At 38.3% G+C, this 21945-nt stretch overlaps 7 protein-coding genes across 7 annotated transcripts; 3 read left to right on the top strand and 4 right to left on the bottom strand.

The window, feature by feature from the left end:
- Positions 1–5698: 5698 nt before the first annotated feature.
- On the bottom strand, positions 5699–6379 carry B0P05DRAFT_567036 (uncharacterized protein). Its single transcript, XM_051581117.1, has one exon. It carries the CDS (start codon positions 6203–6205, stop codon positions 5825–5827), a length of 381 nt encoding a protein of 126 aa, XP_051428962.1. The 5' UTR covers positions 6206–6379; the 3' UTR covers positions 5699–5824.
- A 5-nt stretch (positions 6380–6384) lies between these two features.
- B0P05DRAFT_592861 (uncharacterized protein) lies at positions 6385–8278 on the top strand (the record flags this gene model as incomplete). The annotated part of the gene is made up of 2 exons (XM_051583033.1): positions 6385–6721; positions 6771–8278. The coding sequence occupies 2 exons, from the start codon at positions 6385–6387 to the stop codon at positions 8276–8278; spliced, it is 1845 nt and encodes a 614-aa protein (XP_051428961.1).
- A 158-nt stretch (positions 8279–8436) lies between these two features.
- On the top strand, positions 8437–8842 carry B0P05DRAFT_437958 (cyclin PHO80-like protein; the record flags this gene model as incomplete). Its single annotated transcript, XM_051573726.1, has 2 exons — positions 8437–8661; positions 8708–8842. Coding segments are annotated over 2 exons (360 nt in total), but the record flags the coding sequence as incomplete, so codon positions are not given.
- Positions 8843–8929: 87 nt separating this feature from the next.
- B0P05DRAFT_379232 (TIP41-like family-domain-containing protein) lies at positions 8930–10120 on the bottom strand. The gene is made up of 5 exons (XM_051573678.1): positions 9785–10120; positions 9562–9744; positions 9296–9521; positions 9090–9251; positions 8930–9043 (listed from the first exon to the last, which is right to left on the bottom strand). The coding sequence occupies exons 1-5, from the start codon at positions 9907–9909 to the stop codon at positions 8939–8941; spliced, it is 801 nt and encodes a 266-aa protein (XP_051428959.1). The 5' UTR covers positions 9910–10120; the 3' UTR covers positions 8930–8938.
- Positions 10121–10185: 65 nt separating this feature from the next.
- B0P05DRAFT_567022 (uncharacterized protein) lies at positions 10186–11858 on the top strand (the record flags this gene model as incomplete). The annotated part of the gene is made up of 5 exons (XM_051581116.1): positions 10186–10652; positions 10698–10739; positions 10808–10846; positions 10900–11003; positions 11053–11858. Coding segments are annotated over exons 1-5 (1121 nt in total), but the record flags the coding sequence as incomplete, so codon positions are not given.
- Positions 11859–11979: 121 nt separating this feature from the next.
- On the bottom strand, positions 11980–12685 carry B0P05DRAFT_567014 (uncharacterized protein). The gene is made up of 3 exons (XM_051581115.1): positions 12403–12685; positions 12196–12338; positions 11980–12137 (listed from the first exon to the last, which is right to left on the bottom strand). The coding sequence occupies exons 1-3, from the start codon at positions 12581–12583 to the stop codon at positions 12039–12041; spliced, it is 423 nt and encodes a 140-aa protein (XP_051428957.1). The 5' UTR covers positions 12584–12685; the 3' UTR covers positions 11980–12038.
- A 7271-nt stretch (positions 12686–19956) lies between these two features.
- Positions 19957–21909, bottom strand: B0P05DRAFT_592854 (uncharacterized protein; the record flags this gene model as incomplete). The annotated part of the gene is made up of 7 exons (XM_051583032.1): positions 19957–20378; positions 20423–20531; positions 20580–21392; positions 21450–21557; positions 21605–21637; positions 21677–21751; positions 21799–21909. Coding segments are annotated over 7 exons (1671 nt in total), but the record flags the coding sequence as incomplete, so codon positions are not given.
- Between the last annotated feature and the right edge of the window lie 36 nt (positions 21910–21945).

Below are 21945 nucleotides of genomic sequence, written 5' to 3'. Positions count from 1 at the left end.
GAACACATTGAGGAGGAGGTCGAGTCCCGAGGAATGGAGCTGGATTCAATGGAAGGAGAGCGCAACAGTACTGAGCCAGATGCGGCACACAAACCCAGTGCTGATGGCCATGAGGCCTAATGAATAGTAACCACATTAGAATAGGCTCTTTAAATGTTCGCAGCATTTTCAAAGAGTCATCACCAAAACTCCGTAAGGAGTTTCTATCACACCTCAAATCACGCTCCTTAAAAATCGATATTCTTTGTATTCAAGATGTTTTTGCCAGTAGAGGCTCCCCATTCACTGATTCACACATTCACAAGTTCACCAATTTCATTTTTCCTCGATTCTCTACCTATGTTACTCAATATTGCGCTATTGTTTGCCTTAATACGCAGCTTTCCATCAAAGACGCAACTACTTATATGGATGGACGATGTATTTTTGCGAATATATACAACCGGAACGACAACTTTGTTTGCTCTGTGGTTAACATATATGCGCCAGCGGTGGAGGAAGCGCGGCCTCATTTCTATGACTCTTTATTCACAGAGGTCCCTTTCCTCCAACCTTCTTATGAAGAAGCTCAACCAACTTTTATCCTAGGGGATTTTAACACCAACTTCCGCGACCGTACCTTTGTCAGGAAGCCACTCGTTGCTCCATGGTTTGATGGCTTGTGGGCCAATTACTCAGACTGTTTCCCAGATGGTTTGCCTACGTTTACCAGTGCCGTTCACAAAAACATTCGCACCACAATCGACTATGTTTATGCAAATACTAGTCAAATGCCAAAAATCACTAATTCGCAGATTCACCACCTTCCGTATGCTTGGACGGATCATAGTCTTCTGACTGTTGATCTATTGGCGTCAAAAACATCCTTTGGTCCTGGATCTTGGCGTTTCAATCCAGCTCTACTACTCAACAAGCATTTTCTCAGTTTATTGGATTGTACGATGACCACTTTTTTCTCTCAGATAAATGTGGATATGCTTCAACTTGCAATTCCAGATACGAATAATCCTCTACCTGCTTATTCAACTCAAGTGAATTTTGATCCAGAGCTGGCCACTCTGCGACAGAGAACATGGGAGGACTTCAAATTCATGATACGCAACTTAGCACAATCATATTCAAGCAATTCAAAAGTCAAATCCAAGCACCTTCTGATACAACTTCAAAATAGAAGAACACAAATCTTATCAGCTATGATGATGGATACTAGTGAGAACTCTACACCATCCTCGTTGAATGAACTATCTGAAATTGACAAGCAAATTGAATTGTTTACTGAGACGGAAGCCGCGCAATATTGCATGCGAACAGCCACTCGCTGGCATACACAAGGGGAACGAAGCAACAAGTATTTTTTTCAGGTCTTAAAAACTCGCCAAACAAAGCAAACAATCACATGTCTACAAAAATCCGATAGCAGTGCAATGGTTCACGATATTGAGGATATACTTCAAGAAGCCCATCACTTCTACTCCTCGCTGTATACACCGGATCCAATAGACTACGATGCAGCTACTCAATTGATTCACTCTATCCCTAGGGACAGTACTCTCTCTACCTTTGATCAAGAGTCACTCATGGAGCCGCCAACTATGGACGAATTAGTGGCTATTATCAAACATAGTCCTTTGTCTAAAAGCCCAGGACTAGATGGTCTGCCATTTGAGTTGTACAAATACCTTTGCCCTCGTTTCAAGGAGTTTTCATATCTTCTGTTGGCTATCATACAGGATGCCTTTCATGGATCTTTTTCGTCCTCCTGGCAGCATACAAGATTGATACTGCTATTCAAAAAAGGAGATCCTACTTTACTGAAGAATTGGCGACCTTTATCACTGATAAATGTAGATGCAAAGATTTTCACCAAGCTAATGGCCAATCGTCTCAATGAGCTGCTGCCCAAACTGATAAATTCATATCAAACTGGTTTTCTTCCTGGCCGACTAATATCAGATAATGGATGGATTAACCATATGCTCATGGCAACTCTTCGTGAAAACAAGTCTTTGGATCCTGAGGTTGCAGTTCTGTTGGATGCTGAGAAAGCCTATGATCGAATACACCCAGAATATCTGCGACTGGTCCTTCAACGATTTGGTTTTCCATCCGTCTTCATTGATAGCCTGACTCGATTGTTTTTTGAGACGAAAATCAAAATCTCTATAAATGGTTGGCTTGGCTCTCCTATTGTGCAAGCACGTGGGTTGCGTCAAGGTGACCCTCTCTCGCCTTTGCTGTTCAATTTAGCCTATGAGCCTTTATTGCGATATATTCTAGCTGACTCGAGCATCAAAGGCCTATCAACACCGGTCTTAGGCACAGCCGCTCGATATCAACCTAAGCCTCTGAATATGTCTGATCGTCTAGTATCGTCGCCTCCTATCAAATTACTTGCCTATGCTGATGATTTGGAAGTTTTTCTGTCCTCGCCTGCTGAATGGCCTCACCTTTTACGCATTCTTGATTTGTACTCCAAAGCCTCCAATGCGAAGACGAATGTGGCTAAAACTGTCATGGTCTCTCTAAGTGGACTTCCTTTTGCAGAATGGATATCGATTTGTAATTCGTTTGGCATCTCTTGGCATGATCAAACATCCGATACTGCCGCTACTTTGTTAGGCTATCCTCTCTACTCCAGTCCTGCTCAATATGACGTCTTTCTTGAGGACTTGCGCTTGAAAATTTTTCAACACACAGACAATCTAAGGAAAATGCATCTATCAGTACGTGGTATGGCTGTGGCTGTCAATGTGCTAATCCTCAGCCGTCTATGGCATATTATGCGAGTCATTCAATTACCCTCTCCTTGGATAGCATCCATCAAACGACTGGTGCGAGATTTAGCTATGCCTTTTTGGCCTAAACCCAGTTGGGCAGCGATATGCAAACCAAAAAAACAAGGTGGTCTCGGTTTAGTTGATCTAGAGGATCAGGCGTTGACACTTCAGATGATCTACATGAAAAGAATTTCTCAAGAGCCTGTTAGAAGTGACTTTCTTACCCCTTGGCTGCTTCGTTTTGTTCAAATCAATACCGGTCATGCCTCAATTTTGCCTATACTGGTAGCTCCTACCTTGTTCCATGCAGCCTTCAAGCGTTGTAAACCCATGATGCAGCTACTGAAACTCCTGGAGCGTTTGCCACCTTTGAAGCTATCTAGCTCTTGGCCTGCTCATTGGTTTTTGGACTTATCTTTGTCGATAGTGATACAGGCCACAATAGGCTCTGCACTACCAGTACCCACGGTCAAAAGGCCCTTCTTGATGTCAGATTTAGTCTGCTACAATTCTACCACCGGTATACTTGAGGCTCATCGATCCTTCATTAATTACAGACGTACATCTTTGATACGGATCTTTGATGCCCTTTTCTTGCCCTCTCCGTCTGACACTATCAGCTGCGTCTTGCCTACAGCAGTTCAAGCTAAATGTGCCTTTTTTCCTCCTAGCCCTATGGTGCCCTCTTCGTCACAATACCCAGATATGACCACTTATCTTCCATCGCTTGACCATTGGACGCTGCCTTCCGGCCGTCGACAACCCAAGATAGTTCTTGAATCTACTTCGGGTTCTGTTAGAAGATATTGGAGCGATCAACGCGACCCGGTTGAAATTGGTATCCCTTACCGTACACCATCCGCCCGACGCCTACCACCTTCACGATGGAAGCTCTTTTGGTCATTGGAAATGAACATGAAGACTTTCACTCCCTGGTGGCGACTTCTGCATGATAGCATTGCCAATGGAGGCAAGATCTATTCTTGGAAAACAACTACATTTACTTCGCCTGCTTGTAGTATTTGTGGTATGATAGAGGAAAGTAGCTATCATTTTTTTGTTGATTGCCCGGTTAAATGGTCATACTGGCAACAAGTATTGACTTCTGTCCAACTGGATCGTCAATTTGAATATCCTAGTGATCTATGGCTAGCACTTACTTCGCTGGCAGACGAAACCAACAAACTGCTGCCCTCAAAGACCTTAGAGATATTAGGAAATGGTTTGACTGTGCTCTGGAGGTACCACTACAAATGCATCTTTGACAAGGAGTTATGGCACCCATCAGCGCCATTCAATCTGTTTTTGACCGAACATCAGTTCTTCAATATGTAAATCAATTTTGATAAATAAAGTAATCACTTAATACAAAAAAAAAAAAAAAAAAAAAAAAAAAACATTGTTCATCGTGTCGTAAGCTGCCTTTTCGATCTCAAGACTACCAATTATCGTAGCATGCCTTTCTCTTCTATGCCATGCGTAACAAATGGCGCAAGAAAAGAGCTCATTTGATATTTGATATATACTAAAATGAATCTCTTTTCAACCAATTACAGTGTGCAACAAACTTTGAATGCAGATCTGAAGACAGTGCTCAAATTAAGTCGACTTTCTTAGCTTAGTAGACTCAGTTTCTTTTTCCTGGAAGTACCTAGACATGGTCTTATCTGATTCCGGTTGGATCAGACCTACATTGAGGTCATTCCAAAAATCTTCTGGATTTCATGCAGCGGCCAACATGTTTTAAACAAAAAGACGAACTGTTTTGATAGTCTGGTTGTCGAGTAATGGCCAATCAAAGAATGGTTCATTCAAGCTTTGTTTTGATTGTTTTTGTTCTAACCATCATATAGAATGTGTTGGAGATGAACTTTCAAAAGACATCTTGAGCTATCTGAGTGTTATCTGAGTGCTATCAAAGCATATACAAGTAAGAATATAAGTACTTTATAATGTAAATGCGAGAGAAATGGACAAAAGAGATACAGGATGTTTATATTTGGAGATTGAAATAGAATGATTTCAGTTCTTCCTCCCGCCGCATAAAGACGCAGCTTTATGGCCTTAGTGTAGTGACAAAAGCTGCAGAACTTTGTTTTTTGAGCCTTTCTGTATAAAGAACACGATAAACTTGCTGCTAAAGTAATGAGTAAACAGGCAAAAATGTTTACAGGGTTTTTCATCTATATCTTCTCAACTCTATAGTATAATTAGCAAACAAATACATTCATTGCGAACTAGAGCCTTTGGCACACATTTTGAGTGTCTATGCTTGTTGGCAGCTTCATTTTTTGTCTTGTAGCGTCAATAAGAAGCTCCAAGTAGCTGTCAGCTCGATAATCTTCGTGAGTAGTACCCTTTGGATCAGAGTGATTTTTGGCCATTTTTTACAAGTCGCTTTTTTTTTCCAAATCAACTTGTATGTTAGGTATTTGGAGCATTTATGTGAGTATAAGCAGGCATTTTACTCCTTCGTGTAGCAATATAACTCTGCTTATCTGTTTGTTCTTTTTATGCGTTCAATTTCATTATTGCATTAAGAGGAGTTGCATTTGCTGTGATAATAAATGAGATGATGCTTTCTGTATGATTTAATAAAATTATTAACATTTTGCGATGAAAAAGGCTAATTCATCAGATGTGTACCTTATGAAAAATACCTTATCTTGTTATCACAAGTCTTTTAAACTGTTTCTTTGATTGGCTTTTGTTGTTTAGTCGTAAAAAAAAACTATGCAAAAGTTCAGCTTGTTAAATATGCTCCTGAAAACGCTTGATCTGCGTATTCATTGCGTTATGTATATTTGCCTTTGAATTGTGTTTATTGATTGAGCCGCGTACGCCAAGAGTAATGGTCATAGTGAAGAGACGAGTGGAATTTAGATAAAAATTAATAACAAACTGATAGAGCATATAATAACTAAAGTAAAATAAATGATATAGAGCCTATAGGAGTGAATGGCATTGATCCTCTTCAATGGTCTGAAGAACATTGGGTCAGACTTTACGTATATATTTTTTTTATTCTGATAAAGCAATCAATCGATTTATGCTGCATCTAAAGGAAATGCAATGGGATAAAGAGCTCCTAATGAAGTGCGAGCAATACAGTCGTTGAAATAATCTTCTCTGAATGTCAATGGCTTGCCTTGATAAGTGCCCGTGATACTGACTGTAACAGGAATTTCAACATTTGAACACATGGCTGCGGTGCCTGAAGGGTCTAACACACCATTAACAAGATCTAATTTAGCACAAGCACCTATGGAGTTGGGATGAGTGCCTCCAAGAGGATTACAAGTCAACGTATGATAGCTTGTTTCTCCTGTAATAGAAAAAATGCTGATTTTTAAAGAAGTAAGCGGTCTTGATGCCAAGATCAACGGTAAACAGATAGCAACAATAGATAATTTAGCAAACGAAATCATGATTAATTTTGTTGTTAACCAATAAAATATAAGGGCTTTATATATCTGCTTTACTTTAGGTTACTTTGTGGCATAACAAGGTTGTGTATGAATTTATGCTGCGGCACAAACATTATTTCTCGATAGTTTGATATATATATATATTTTTTTTTTTTTGGTCTCTTTCTCCATTTTACTTTATGAGCAAAAAAACTTTAAGCGCGTTTTATATCCCTCAAGACTTGCTCTCTCAACTCTCTCCTGTAGGAGAAGATACAGAAGTTGTGCTGGAACAGCAACAAGAAGCACAAGATGTCACTGCACAAGCACTTGAAAGACTTCAGATCCAACAAGAACGTCTTGACAATCAAGAAAGCGAAAATAACTTGGGTTGTAATACCTGCGAGATTTCTTTTGTCGATCGCGATGAACAAAGACAGCACTTTGGATCAGACTGGCATCGTTACAATATTAAAAGAAAAGTAGTCTTGAACGTCAAGCCTGTCAGTTTCGAAGAATTTGAGACTCTATTAGCTGGTAAATACATAGGTAAAAAGACATGTGCATATCTCTAACTCTATTCTAGACTTGACTGAAAGTATTTCTGGCTCAGAAAGCGAAACAGATGAAGAAGAAGACAATAGCATTGATTCACTTGTCTATAAGCAAAAGCAAGTGCAAGAACTTGAGGCACAATTAGCTAATGATGCTAAACAAATCGTATCACCCATCATGAAGAAATACTTAGCATTAAATTGGTTCAAAACACCTGAAAAAGACTCGCCTCATTACGGTATTTATCGCCATTTGCTGAATGGAAAAACGCTTGCTTCTCTACAACAATCGAATTTCAAAGGCAAGAGATATTGGACTATTATTATGTTGGGTGGTGGACATTTCGCAGGTTGTGTTATTGATGTAGGTGCAAGTAACTCACAAATCAAATTGGTTGCACATCGCACTATTCATCGGTATACAACGCGTCGTAAACAAGGTGGATCTCAATCAACAAACGATAATGCAAAGGGAGCAGCCAACTCAGCAGGTGCTCAAATTCGTCGATACAATGAGCAAATGCTACAGCAAGAAGTAAGAGAAATTATAGGACAATGGCGCCAGTATATCACTTCAAGTGAAATGGTGGTGGTACATGCACCTAGTGGTAATCGCAAGCTATTGTTCAACTATGACGATGCAGTACTCGATACTGTCAAGACGAAATCAATTCCTTTTGCTACTAAAAGACCTACACTGAATGAACTGAAGCGTGTGTTTACTGAAATGACAACAGTTAAGATAATGCAGGTAGATGAACAAGCCGTTCAAGACTACAAGCAGAAATGGATTGAAAAAGAAGAAAAAGCCAAAAGACAATTAGAGAAATCAACTATGATCAACAAAAAGACTATAGCGCCTCAAAAGCCAACCATTGATCCTCATCTAGAGAAGCTATTGAGTTTAGTGCGACAAAATAAGACGACAGTAACATTGAACTATCTGGAAAAACACATGAATCTGCCTGTTTCTGGCCTTTTACCTACAGAATTAGCAGATGTAGGTGAAGACTTATATCATCATCCTACTCTATTACATATGGTTGCAAGCATGGGCAACGCTGCTGATTTGGTGAAAGCACTCTTAATTGGGTATGATGCTGATCCCACTATTGTCAGTGGTGCAGGCAAAACAGCGTATGAAGTGAGTAAGGACAAGGAGACACGCAATGCATTTAGACGCTGTATAAACGATTACCCTGATAAATGGGCATGGCTAGAAGAAGCGCGTGTGCCAAGTCCCCTCACAGAGAAACAAGAACAAGATCAAATAGCCAAAGAGAAAAAGAAACAGGCAAAAGAGCAAGAAAAGAAGAGATTAATTGAGCTTGAAAGGGCCAAATTAGAAGCTGAAAAAGAAGCAAAAGAGTCTCAGGCTCAATTAGAGAAAACACAGAAAGCAAGAGCCAAAAAGCACATGCTTCCCCTTGTACCAGATAATATGGTTAATACGGCGAATATGACACCTGAGGCACGCATGCGTCTAGAACGGGAGAAAAGAGCAAGAGCTGCAGAAGAACGAATGAAGCGATTTAAATAAAAGGTTTAACCCCCGACTTTTTCTTTTTTTTTTCAAGTATGAAATACGATCTAGGCAATCATCCTACCAAAGACACCATCCGAATGATGACATTATTACTAGAAAGGATCATTAAAGCGAATGATCTAGAATATGACGAAAAAAACACATCGTCTTGTTTCCATGCTCGTTCTATACCCAGTATATCTATCTATGCTTATCTAACGCGTATCCTGAAATACTGTCCTTGTGCAAACGAATGCTTTTTGGCAGTATTGGTCTATTTTGATCGCATCTCATTACGTATTGATTCATATAATATTCACCGCTTACTGATCTCTGGTGTGATGGTAGCTAGTAAACTCTATTCTGATGTATTTTTCACCAATACGAGATATGCTAAAGTAAGGAAACAATGCTTGAATTAGAGCTTACTCTTTTTTCTCTTAGGTAGGCGGATTACCAGTAGTCGAACTAAATATGCTTGAATTGGAATTTATTGCCATGAATCAGTTTTCATTATTTGTGTCTGTGGAGGAACTACAGCATTATGGGGATCAACTATTAAGTCAGTGGGTGATGGAAGGGGAAGAACTTACGCCGGCAGTGATAAGAAAGGCAACACATTCAATAGATGATGTCGTATGTAAGAAACCATCATAAGCTTATTTTATATAAAAACTAGACTTTTAACTTTTCTTTAATCGTTATGGTGGGTTCTTGAGGCATAACAGAAGTAACCCAGTTTTGGTCATTGAGTAAAGAAATATCACCTCTACCAAGTTTCTAATGGAGAGAGTGTAAGCATAGTATTGAGTTTTGCCTATCTTACCTGTCTAATCTTGCTGTAGTGTACTTCTTTGGATGTATATTCACGTACAAAATATGGTTTGCCATATTCATGATATAGTCTTGTATCATTGATTCTGAATAACACATCATCTACTCTTAGAAAGAATCGTTGTAATACTAAAAAGCAACTTGGCATGACTCTCTTAATTACTCATTAGACTTGTTATTGCTCTGTTACATACTTACTAATCGAACAGTCAAGATGGCAGTACCATTATCTGCTAACTCATCTTCATACAAGATATTTTCATCATAGAACAAAATAGGCTCTTGTTTCTTAAGATGCTCTATATCTACCATAGACTCTTCTTCATGTGTCTCGAATACAGTCATTGTAGTGCCTCTATATGAAGTAGAATATGTCCAGTCATAGGGCTTAACTACATCTTTGATATCTGTATGATTGGCAGAACTAAGGGCTTATCAGATCCTAATCTTGATTTATAGATTACCTTTTTCGAGTCCATTCGTCCGAATAAGCTACTTTAATCTTTTCGCTGCTGGTTGAGCTAGTGTCTACAAGTGCAAGTGCATCATAGGCATTGAATTCTATCTTTAAGTCATCATGCTGTACTGTAACGCGGTTATTGCCAAACACCATCTCTGGAGGAGGAAGGCCAAAGTCCTTTTGTATTCTATTATTATAAGCTCAAGTAGAACAAGATCCTCACTTACTTTTCCATTTCATTTGAGCTACAAATAGACGCTTTTTTACTAGTAATATGCCAGTTGTTTAAAGAAATGCCTTCAGTAAGGCCAGTTTTGGGTGTGCCTTCTTTAATAAAAACAGGTTGTGACATTGATAAAGAAAAGAATGAAAAAAAAATTGATGTGTTTTGTAGTTCTTACTAAATCGTTTGACACTCCGGCTAGATCCATGTTGATTATGGTATTGCATTGTATTATTGAACTAGATCCGGTTTGTATTTTGCATAAAAGGATTCTTTCTTATGGTAGTCATATCTATTTTCTAGTAACTCGTAAGACAAAGAACTCCATAGTAAAAAAAAAAAAAAAAAAAAAAAAAGCCTGAGTTGTTTGAATTTCTTACAGTAACTTTTGGTCAGAACAAGTGACTTTTCCTATGCTTTATTTATTTCCTTTTTCTTTTCATCTTTTGATTTTATTTTTCTTTTTAGCCTTTACTATGCAGATACCACCCTCAAGTTTTTCCTGTGCCCCTGGTAGTCTAGCTTCCATATTCTCGGGGATAATGCAAGATATCCAAAAATCCAAAGCTGAAGGAACTGGTCTTTCTTACCCTTCTGCTCCTGATATTTTTTTCTTATCAAACACTTCTCTTTCTTCTGGTCTTAATGTGATCATCAACGAAGATATCCATGAAAATGAGGCTGACTATATTCCTGCTGAAGCAAGTGGTTCTTCGGGAGAAGATAATGATATCATTTGTATTTCTAGTGACAGTGAAGAAGAGGAGGAAGAAGAAAAACAACACGATAGAGAACCACAAGTTATCTTTATTATTTCTGACGAGGAAGAAGAAATTGAGACTTATACAGCCTTGTCTGCTAAAAGAAAAAGAGTACGTATTAAAAAAAATGTTTTTTTACTTATCCTTTTATGTTAGAATGCCCGCTTAATACAAACGAAACAAGGTGGTGGATCTCAAGTAACTAGTTTAAAGTATATGCGTATTAACTTCATTTACTGATTCAATCTTTTTTTATTTTATTTTAGCATAAACGCTCTCGAGAGGACGAGAGATCAACTGGTTATGTAAGTAGCTCATAGACGCTACGTCAAATGGTTGGTCTAACTGATTTATTTAGAAATGTACCTTATGTAAGACCGAAGTTCTGAAACATTCAAAATCAAAACCTTTGAAAAGAATGGCCAAGATCAAAAAAGATGTCTATTGTGAAGGTTGTGCTCGGTAAGTATTGTACTAAGAAGGCAGGAATGCAGTATTCATGATTTACTAGATTGGTGACTTTAACAGACTCGGAAATGGAGAGAAGAGATATGATTGCCTGGTTTATTACCGGTAAGCTACCTCGATATGATATGCCACCAAATCTCACTTCGCTTGAGGTATATACAAGGTTAGTCAATCGTCGCTCTTACATGCGTAATCGATTCTTGGACAAAGTCAAGAATGGATCTCCTAGAATAGACGTGCACGATTTGACTGACATTTATATTTCCTCTGAGCAGAAATGTGTGATTAGTGGTCACCATTGCTATCTCCATAATAAGAGAATCAATCGAGTTCCTTATTGGGCTTTGACCTATGATCATATTGTGCCCTTGAAACAGTGGGCACATAATCCAAAAGCATGGTCAAAGTCAAACCTGCAAATCATGTGCTATGCCTTGAATAAGGTGAAGGGCCATTGCTCTGACGCCGAATTGAAGCGCTGGTACCGTGAACTTCTTAACTCTCAAATTATTATCCTTGATTGAGTAGGCTATTCTACACTTAAAGAAAAAAAAGAGAGAGATGTATACCGTTTGTATATATGAATAAACAATATCGTATGTAAAAAGATATCAAATGAACGGAGATCTATTCCATGCCAAAAGTCTAAAAAGCATTGTTAAGACCAACATTAAAACCGCATGTGGCAGTAGCAATATAATTGTTCAATAAGATTGGAAGTAGCGAGCACTAAGGAAACCCTAACTTTCCTCATACAGGCAGTGCTGAAGTAATAAACAAGAATCAAATATGTTCATAAACTACATGGAGGTATTTGTATTCAAATAATAATGATAATCATAATGATAGTGATAATCATAATTTTAATCATAGTCATAGTCATAATCATAATAACATATAATAACATATGATAATATATAATAAAAGAATATAATACAACAATGATGAAAAGAAGAAAAACAAGAAGGAAGAGGAAAAAGAGGAAAAAGAGGAAAAAGAGGAAAAAGAGGAAAAGGGATATACACGAATCTACTTAAATTCTGTGCGGAATGAGGGCTTCATGAAATTCTTTAAAGGACTTGACCTGTTTCTATCCTTGAACATATAATCAATGCTCGCCATTTTTTCCTGCAAAAAAAAAAGTGTAAACGATATTCTAGTTTATGTGTTGTCACTTGTATTATACCTTTGCAAACATCAAGCTCTCGACCATAGCAGGAATATTCACTGCATCTTCTACTTCTTCTATCAGCGAGAATTTCTTAATCATCATAGGCATATACAGCCCTTGTTCTTTAATTCTCATCATGTATAGCACACAACGAAATCCTGTGATTACAAACATTGAATACAAAGAAACATATATGTTATCAACATAGTATGCAATACGTACCTTCTACCAACAAGCCAAAAGAAAATGGGCTTTCAAGCCCCAAATCAATCTGCTTGTCCAAGCTGTCTTTCATCTCTTTCATTAGCTTGACATAGTCACTTTCCTTTTGATATTTGCTTGTTTCTCCGGGACGCTTCACTTCTACAAAGAAGGTGAACAGAGCCTTCTTCTTATGCTTCATGTAACCCAACTTCCAGTCAGGAAGGCTGTACTATGGAAACGATATCTCTTTTGCTGTGACCGGTTCAGTGCTGAGCTCAAGCGTCGTCGTCGTGAGACATGGAAGCAGTTCTGTGACAAGCTTTCTTCTGGTTCTTTCTCTGACACCACGGCCACCATCAAGCGGTTGCGTCGTAGTCGGACTACTTCTCCTAGGTTCTCTCACCCAGAAGGTCCTGCTGTGGCTGCTACGGTGATGTCCAGCCATCTTCGCTCTGTCTTTGCAGGTGATCACTTGCCCTCTGCGCGTCCGTCTGCTCCTCCTTTTCCCTCTAGTCTCTGTGTCTCTTTGCATACCGCTCGGTATCTGCAGTCGCAGTTTGGTCTTGCTCTGTCTTTTTCTCTTCCCTCTGGTGGCGCTGGTGCTAATGCTGGTGCTGATGTTGATGTGGATGATGGGTGTCCCTTTACGGTCGAGCTAGTGTCTGACACTATCAAGAAGAAGCTCTCTCGTCGTAAAGCCCCAGGTGTTGATCATCTGCGTACTGAGATGTTGTTGCCCATTGTGGATGACTTGTCTGCTACCACTCTCCTCCTCAATACCATCCACCCTATGCAACAAGATTTTAGAAGTTTAATAAAAGAAATGAAGTACTTACATAGCACAAACACTATACTTATGGGGATTTACCATGAAAACTTCATTCAGATATGGCAAAACATACTTCTGTATGAAGCTTGTTTGGATTTTATAGTTGCATGCATTTTTAAGGTGGAGGCAGCAGGTTTTAATCTTCTTGTTCAGCTCATTTGAGGGATCGAAGTCTTCTTCAACACGCTATCAAAAGATAGTTACATTTTCTTCGTTGCTACTTTACACTTACGTCTGATATGTTCTTACAGAACATAATAGCCTCTACTGAAGCTTTCTCCAACACGACTTCTTCATACATCAAATTGTACATCATCATCTTCGTATCTTCATCATCAAAGTGCTTCGTGATACACTTGTCTTCATCAATGTTGTTGATAGGGAAGATGTGTGATAGTGACCTTTATTGAAGAAAAAAAGTCAGTCTTTTAAGATATAACTGTCTTTTAGTTTTGAGTATTTACAGCAACTTTATATCACTCAAATTGTTTGACTTCTCAGCAATCTTGAGGTTCTTCTTTCGGTATTTGTTTAAAAGAGAAGTAACGTCAACATCTCCTAGCAGCAACTAAGTAGAAAACATGTGTTAGATCGTTTGCTTCAGCATAATAAAGTATTCCTTATTACTCTCGTATGTGGGGTCCATTCAATGATACCTACTCCTTGTAAGTAGTCAAGAGTTTTTCTTCTTTTTACATCTGAAGTAGAAAGAGTTGAGCTAGAGCTAACACTTTCTTCACCTACAAATTATTAATGTTTAGTAAAACTAACTTTGAATTTATTGAAGGAAGCATACTGTAAGTTCTTTTTAATTCATTTACATTAAAGTTGATTTCGATGTTTTCAACTTTTCAATATTTCTGACGCGAACGTATCTACGAGACATTTTGTTTGCAAGAAGAAAACGCGACGAATCTTGTTTCTATAACTGTACAAACGAATGAGTTTAAATATAAGCAATCTTATTTGTTCAAACTTTACATGTTGAATATTCTAAACATATGCCTTTTCTAAGCATTAAAACAGAGAGCGAAGTACGAGAAGCCTTTATTCGGGATCTAGCTTTGTCGTCATAAGGATTTAGGCAGAAATCCCTAGAAGAGAAAGAGCACCACAATCGTGTATCAGTTAACTGCTTGGTTAAAGCATCATAGACAGAGACAGTAGATGGTGTCACATCTTGTGTAATATATTGCCACAGGAAAGGTTGAAGTCTTACTGTTCGTCTGCGAAGAACGTCCATAAACAGCTGATGGCACAATCCTGGTAATGTCCCGTATTCATGGCAAACCTTCAGGCGTAACCAGTTGCTCTGTTCGTTAAAGAGGAAAAAGAGAGATGCTGGTACTTTTGAATATTGATGAAGCCAGTGGTTCTGAGGTACCTCTTGAAACATGTTAATCAGCGGAAAGTAAAGCAAGTTGGCTAGGGGCACATTATCAAGTTTGAAATCGATACCAAAGTGATCAAAGGCAGCATAAATACCATTGACAACTGAAGTGGGATGACAAAGGTCATGACGGCGAAGAGTTCTAGAGAAAAAGGGTAGCAATGTATTGTCAGCATCTGGAGACATGATACCAAAGTGTTCTGTCATAAGCACTCGGAGCTGAGGTGTTAGATTAGACGAACTAAACAGAGTAAAGACCCATCTCATCTGCAGCACCAAGTATTGTGTGATAGGGTTGAGAGCTTCTACATCACCTTGATTCTTAGGGAGACATAACTGGTCAAAAGAAACATAAGAAAACTTCTTTTGCCACACGTAAGCATAGATAATCGAACGAAGTTTATTCAGAAATCGCTTAGTAGGCGCAAACAACCGCAAGCAGTACCAAATTTTGGATAAAATCAAAGTGTTGGCAACGGTAGCTCTTCCTTGAAGCGAGAGGTAACGCTGAGAGTAACCATGAACCAGTGTACGCACTTATTCCAATAACATATCCTGGACACGATTCCGTTGAGAATTTGTGTATGGCATATAAAAGCCAAGGTATCGAAAAGCAGAAGGGGAATGATGGTGGTAGTATGTTTCGATATCGTGACTCAAAAGCAAAGATTCCGTCTTGTGCTTGTTAAATCTTGCATTTGATACAGCACTATACTTAGTCAAGTGATATTGGAGACGCATAAAGTCAGCGGCATCCTTGACAAACACACAGATATCATCAGTATATGCGATGCACTTGATCTGTTGAAACGTAGTGCTCATTGTCGGGACATATCCTTGGTATGTAGGGTTTCGCTGGATTCAAAGAATCAGCGGCTCCAAAGCGATGTTGAACAATAAAGGGGACAAAAGACCACGTTGCTGATGTACTGGATCCGTAAAGGATCCGTTGACATTGATTGCTACTGTGTTATCAAAGAACAAATTATAAATACTCTGTATAAATAAGGTAGGAAAGCCTAGGGACACAAGAGCTTGTTGAAGATATGTTGGTAATACTCGATCATAGGCTTTCTCCTGGTCGAGAAGCAAACCTACACCTTGATGATGTTCATATCTTGCTTGTTGTAGAACCAAGTGGACGTACATCCCATTTTGGTCAATAAAATGTCCTTGGATGAAGCCCTTTTGAAGCGGGTTGATAATTCGATTCATTATAGGAGCTAGACGTTGGGTAATGAGCCTTGTGAAAATTTTACCATCACAGTTGATCAATGAAACTGGTCTCCAATTCTTTAATTCGGACAAATCACCTTTCTTAGGTAGCAAGCGCACTTTGATTTCTTTTCATGACAGAGAAAAAAATTCCTTTTGTCATTGCATCATTGTATACCTAGAGTATCAGGGGCTTCAAACAAGGAAAGCCAAACAAGAGTTGAAGGTATGTATACCCTAGTCCATCACTACCTGCGCTACTTTGTTTTGGGCTACGCTTTGTCATTCTGACAATATCCTCCCAATCAAATTCCATTTGAAGCAGATTTGCTTCATCCTGATCAACCTTACTTGGAAAGTGAATGTTACCTAAACACTCTTGTATTTGATTCATAGGTACTGCATCAATCGAATATAAGTCTTTATAAGATCGTTGTACAATATTCTTCATTGTCGATTTGGTGGTATGTACAATTGTTGGTATTTCGGAATTGCTATCCTTGAAGCCAGACATATATTGTTGGGCTGTTCGACTCTGATGTATTTTTTTTCAAGTACCCAGCATTGCAGTGCGCACCACTTATACCAAGCTTTAAAGCATGTTAGCTTTTTTATTTCGTTATATATGTATAGCTATATTCTAATCAAAGTAATATTAAAAGCAAAGGCATTCAGGCAATGTTCAATAATAAAGAAGTATTATAATAATGTAGATTTTTATTCCTGCAGAAAAAAAAACCTTGTCAGTTATTATGTATCATTACAGTTTTTGCACTTGCCTTCATCTATGCATCGACGCGCTATTGTGGGTTGCATGCAGCGTAGTTGGCAAATATCAAAACGTGAGTACCGTCAGGGCCGGTGACCTCCCACACGCAGTGGCATTAAATCCAACAAGGTTAAAAGACATGAAGGAAGAGTAGTGAAAACAAAACTCCCAACGAGACACTCAGAAGAGTGAATTTGGTGTGAAGAGCTTTCAAAAGACCAAGTCCTCAACCCCATGCCTTTTCATTTAAGCGCCAATCCCTGGAAAGGAAACCTTGCTGCTATGCATTACTAGCAAGCCAGTGAAAGGACAGCAATAAGTTCTGACTACTAGAATATTGAAGAGAAAGAAATGCTTCTTTTGCTGCCGCTAACTATACATTGTGGTGATGTAATTCTTGTGACGACACCTATGAAATGCCCAATGAGATCCGTTGCTTTATCCCAAAACTGAATAAAGCATAAATATGACTCCCTTATTTTTCGTCCTTTTGGTAACCCTTTAATACAATCTCCAACCTCTTATTAAAGCAAAAAATTAAACGTCGCCACCTGATGTCGCCACCGCTTTTCTAATTTCTAGTAAAAATTTCCATCAGTCGTAGAGCCAAAAAAGTAGCCATTTTTTTCAATCGACTGTCGCCACCTTATTTCCAAAATAGGCTTTTTAGAAAAAAAAACTTACTTTACTTTCACTTGTACTGAACAATACCCTTAAAGAATTGAGTGATTTAGTTTCTGTAATGCTACAATTAAAAAATGCATATAATGTGCAGCAACTGTTATAACCCTTTGTCTAGATCCCGTATATATTACTGATCTGCCTGATTTGCATTTAAATATTAATGTTCGTATTATGTTTTTAGTTACTTTATGCAAACTCTTTCGAAAAATACACTCGGTTTTTCGAATTCTTTTTATTTAATTTAATCAAAGCAATTCGATCTGATCTTAGATTAAATGTAGAAAATCAATATGTACTTTTTCTTTTCTTTCATTCCAATTAAACTCAAGAAAAATGAGCTCAAACGAACTGCATTATAATAGTGATGACGATTTTTAGGAACCTATTTCTGTGGTTCTACGCAAGAGATGCAATGTTTTCAGTACGGACTCCAATGACATAGGGGGCTTTATGGAAGAACTTAAGCAACTAGAAAGAGCAATATCTTTGACTGTTACCTAGAAAATAAAGCTCAAAAATCTCGAAAATCTGACAGATAGATTCGATAACTGGGCCGACAAACAAAATATTTTTCTGATCCGCTCAAGAATGAAAAAAATAATAGACTAACTTTGACTTGCAAGTACAGTGACGGAGGTAAAAAGAAATTAGAGGTAACCCTGATGGAAAGAGATAAGGAACGAGCTTCAAGACTGACTGTCCCTTCATGATTCGAATTGCCTATAACTAGCATTACTGAAGTAAGAAAAAAACATCACTACTTTCAATGGAGTCCCAATCTATGACTACCGAGATATTACTAATTACCGCAATGAAATCAAAGAGACTGGGAAAGCAAGCAACAAAATAAATGATGCGAAAGTTCTTGTTGCTCAAATGGAAGACGCTATATATTGGTTCCAGTATCAAGTATCTCAGGAAGAAGATGGTACGCTCTTCATGTTTAAAAACATTTTTTCATACACAAAAACACAATAATTAACACGTCAGCGAAAATCTTGGCAGTAAAAGGGACAATATTAGAAGCAAAACGACCCATTTAAAGGCTGTAGCAATTGGCCGTTCCTATACACGCAACTTCAATGAAAACCGCTAATCTTGGCAGTAAAGACCAATTCCGCAAAAGTTTAGAATGTATTCTTTTAAGCTTCTTGTTGGACATTATTGGTAGCATCATTGAATATTATTGGGCTATATAAACGTTTCTTTTATTATTTATATTTATATATATGCATTACATAATATATTGTATACACTTCTATGGTTGGTGACATGAATCCAATCATACACTACTATGCTCATCACTAGAAGCATTCTTGAAAGGCGATCACAAAAGATAAAAACTGAAAAGAAATATATCCAATGCACACAGAAAAGGAACGGGAAGGAGAAGTATACCTGACATCGCCAGTGAAAAAAGAAGGAGGGACAACACAAGAAGGCGGTAAGTAATTTAGTATATACGAGAAACTTGTAGTCATATAAAAGAAAAAAGAATTAAAGTCGAATGTAAATAATAGAAGATTACTGCTTCATTGCTGAATTCATTCTGTTCAATAAATGCTTGGACAGGCCGGGTGATGTGCAAATAAATCATTCGACTTAATATTCTTTTTTTTATTCTGAGGGCTGGCTGAATTGATATTGAAATAAATAAAAAAAGATTTGGTAATTGAATTGATCGCCAAAGTAGAGATGATTTGTATGGAATAAAGAAAGGATTAATGGGTACACAAAGAAATTAGGTTTCTTATGCACCATTCGCAGAGTACCGGATAGAGAGGGTGGCTATAAAACACTCCCATCCACTCCAAAAGCAACCACTTTTGTATAAATATGCAGTTTCTTAATGAAGAGAAAGTGATTGTAGTCATTTTAGGAAAAAGAAAAAATAGTTTATTTACAAAAGATTTTCTATCAATTGACTACATTTCACACAATAAACAGGGTTCTTTATTATTCATCACATGAAGAAACCAGTCATTTATCAAGCACTTCTAAAGATAAATGATTTACTTGTGTTAAGAAAAAAAATTATAAGACAACATAAAAAGAATAGAGACACTATAAAGCTAATAGCAGCTATATCCTCAAAATACTTTTCTTTGAAGTGAACAGAGTGTTCGCCATTAATACATTTATGCATTTGGTATTTTTTTTTAGCGCTGCCCCTTCTCTAGACACAGTTATATGAATTATCCCCTCTCTATCTGGTACTCTATGAATTTCAGTCTGAACATGTCCGATAGGAGGTGGAAGCAAAACACTTAATGCCAATGATTTATTTGAAGTGGCTCCTGAACATGGTATGGTGTATGTTGTCTACTTTCAAGATGCCCTTGATAATTCAATGTTGTTACTGTGTGGAATGGTCTATACTCATGTTTGGTCCTGCCCTTTTTTTTAAACAAGGCGATTGCGTACATTAAACACTGTCAAATAAAAGTTTTGACGTTCCTTCATCTACCGCTTATTTTGATCCCTGTATTGATCATGATTACTGCATTCTACGCTTAAACTGGAAACTTTGTCTTGGCGGCTTCCATTACTTTTACAGCTTTAGCATTCTTCAATAAATTCAAACCCATTTTGGATGAAGTGAAGAGTTTTCCAAACTTTTGACTATTGAAAAAGCCAAGCACAATTATTTGGTTCAAATAAACATTTATTATATAGATACATTGATTATTTCTTTAACTCGACATAGTTTGCAGGGAACAAACCAGTTGACTTGCCATTGGTAGCAACACCTTGCCACCAATCCTCACTAACGAATTCGATATGGGTAATCACATCACCTTCAGCAAAAGAGATTTCATTGTCTTCTTCAGCATCATAATCGTAAAGGGCAATAGCAGTGTTACCTTGATCTTGAGCTTGAGGAGCAGCAACAGCCGGTGCGGGAGGGGCAGCAGGTGCAGCAGGGGGAGGAGGAGCAGGTGCCTCGACAGGAACATTTTCTTGTTCTTCAATGATTTGAACATAGTTGGCAGGGAAAAGACCTTGTTTCTTTCCATCTTCACTCACACCAAACCACCAGCCTTCGTCAACTTGATCGATTTGTGTAACAACTTCACCTTCAATAAGAGGCATTTCATTTGCTTCACCTATACCAATATAAGATTTTCATCTAATTCTATGGATTACTTACTAGCATCGTATTCAAACAAAACAACAGCAGAGACGCCTTGATGATGAGAGGCAGGAGCAGCAGCAGAAGCACCTGCGATGCTAGCGGCATGAATAGCACGATCGGCAGTCTAAAATAAGATGAGCTTTCATTTTCAGACAAGCCAAGAATCCCTTACCTCGTCTAATTGAGATTGCAAAGATGCTGCTTGTTTTTGACGCTCTTGTTCTTGTCTATCAGCTTCTTCCTGTTCTTGTCGTTGATGCTCTTCTTCAGCGAGGCGTTGTTCTTCAGCACGGCGTTGTTCTTCAGCACGGCGTTGTTCTTCAGCACGGCGTTGTTCTTCAGCATGACGTTGTTCTTCAGCATGACGTTGTTCTTCAGCATGACGTTGTTCTTCAGCATGACGTTCTTGTTCTTCTTGTTGTCTGCGTCGTTCTTCTTCTTGTTCAAATCGACGTCTCTCTTCTTGCTCACGTTGCTGTCTTTCGTATTCTTCTTCTTGTCTGCGTCGTTCTTCTTGTTCACGTTGTTGTCTATCGTGTTCTTCTTGTTGACGTTGTCTATCTTGTTCCAACAACCTATTTCTTTCCTCCTCTTCTTCATAAAGACGACTCTGTTCTTCTTCTCTTTGACGTGCTTCTTCTTGCTCGCGCATACGTCTTTCCTCGGCTTCTCTTCTTCTCAATGCCTCTTCTTCTTGTCTAGCTTGCAATTGACTATTGTCCTCTTGTTGTTGATATGATACTTGTCTTGCTCTTTCCTTTTCGCGTTCAACGACTTCCTTTTCATATCGTTCACGTTCAGCACGTACAGAACTGGCGCCTGTATCTTGATTTTGGGCTGCATTCCAACGTTGTTCCAGTTTTTTGGGAGCTGTTTGAACAGGTGTATAGTTGGTACCTACGGGCTTAGGAGCATTTTCCTTAGTCATGGATTCACGTTGCATAGCAGCAATGTCTGGAATTTCTGTCTTTTTGTACACAGAGCCCTATGATACTATGTTTTAATATCTGGATGACAAAAAAAAAAGCAGTATATAGCTTACCACGGGTGTAACTCGAGGCTGAGGTTTAGCAGCTTCCTTATGCACACTGTAATTGGCACCAGAGGATTCAGCAACACGCTTCATGATAAGATCTGGTTCTACATCAGCCTATTTACAAGTATCAGTTTATCTTGTTTTTATGTCTATTGCATTACCTCATCGCGGGCATTGATTTGAACATGAAAACTCTAAAAATGTTAAATTGTTGATAAGCAATGTGTTTTTACCTTGAAGAACTTGGACACGTCGCTGAGTTGAGAATTAAAGAAAGCCTTGCGAAGTTCAGGAACACCACTACCACACTAAAATAAATAAATAAAACAAGTAATAAATAGTTATTCTTACTTACCCAGCCCACAAATACAAACTTGGGAAGTTCTGTATTAGGATCAATCACCTTGGCAAAAGCAAACTGAACCTTTCCGTCCGAGAATTCATCGCACAACTCCTGCAGGCCACCGTCTAAGCCGAGAAAAACAAGATTTAATTTGTGCAC

Source organism: Gilbertella persicaria, assembly GCF_025201335.1.
Source record: "Gilbertella persicaria strain CBS 190.32 chromosome Unknown B0P05scaffold_96, whole genome shotgun sequence".
Lineage (NCBI taxonomy): Eukaryota > Fungi > Mucoromycota > Mucoromycetes > Mucorales > Choanephoraceae > Gilbertella > Gilbertella persicaria.
This window is presented reverse-complemented; position numbering and strand designations above follow the sequence as displayed.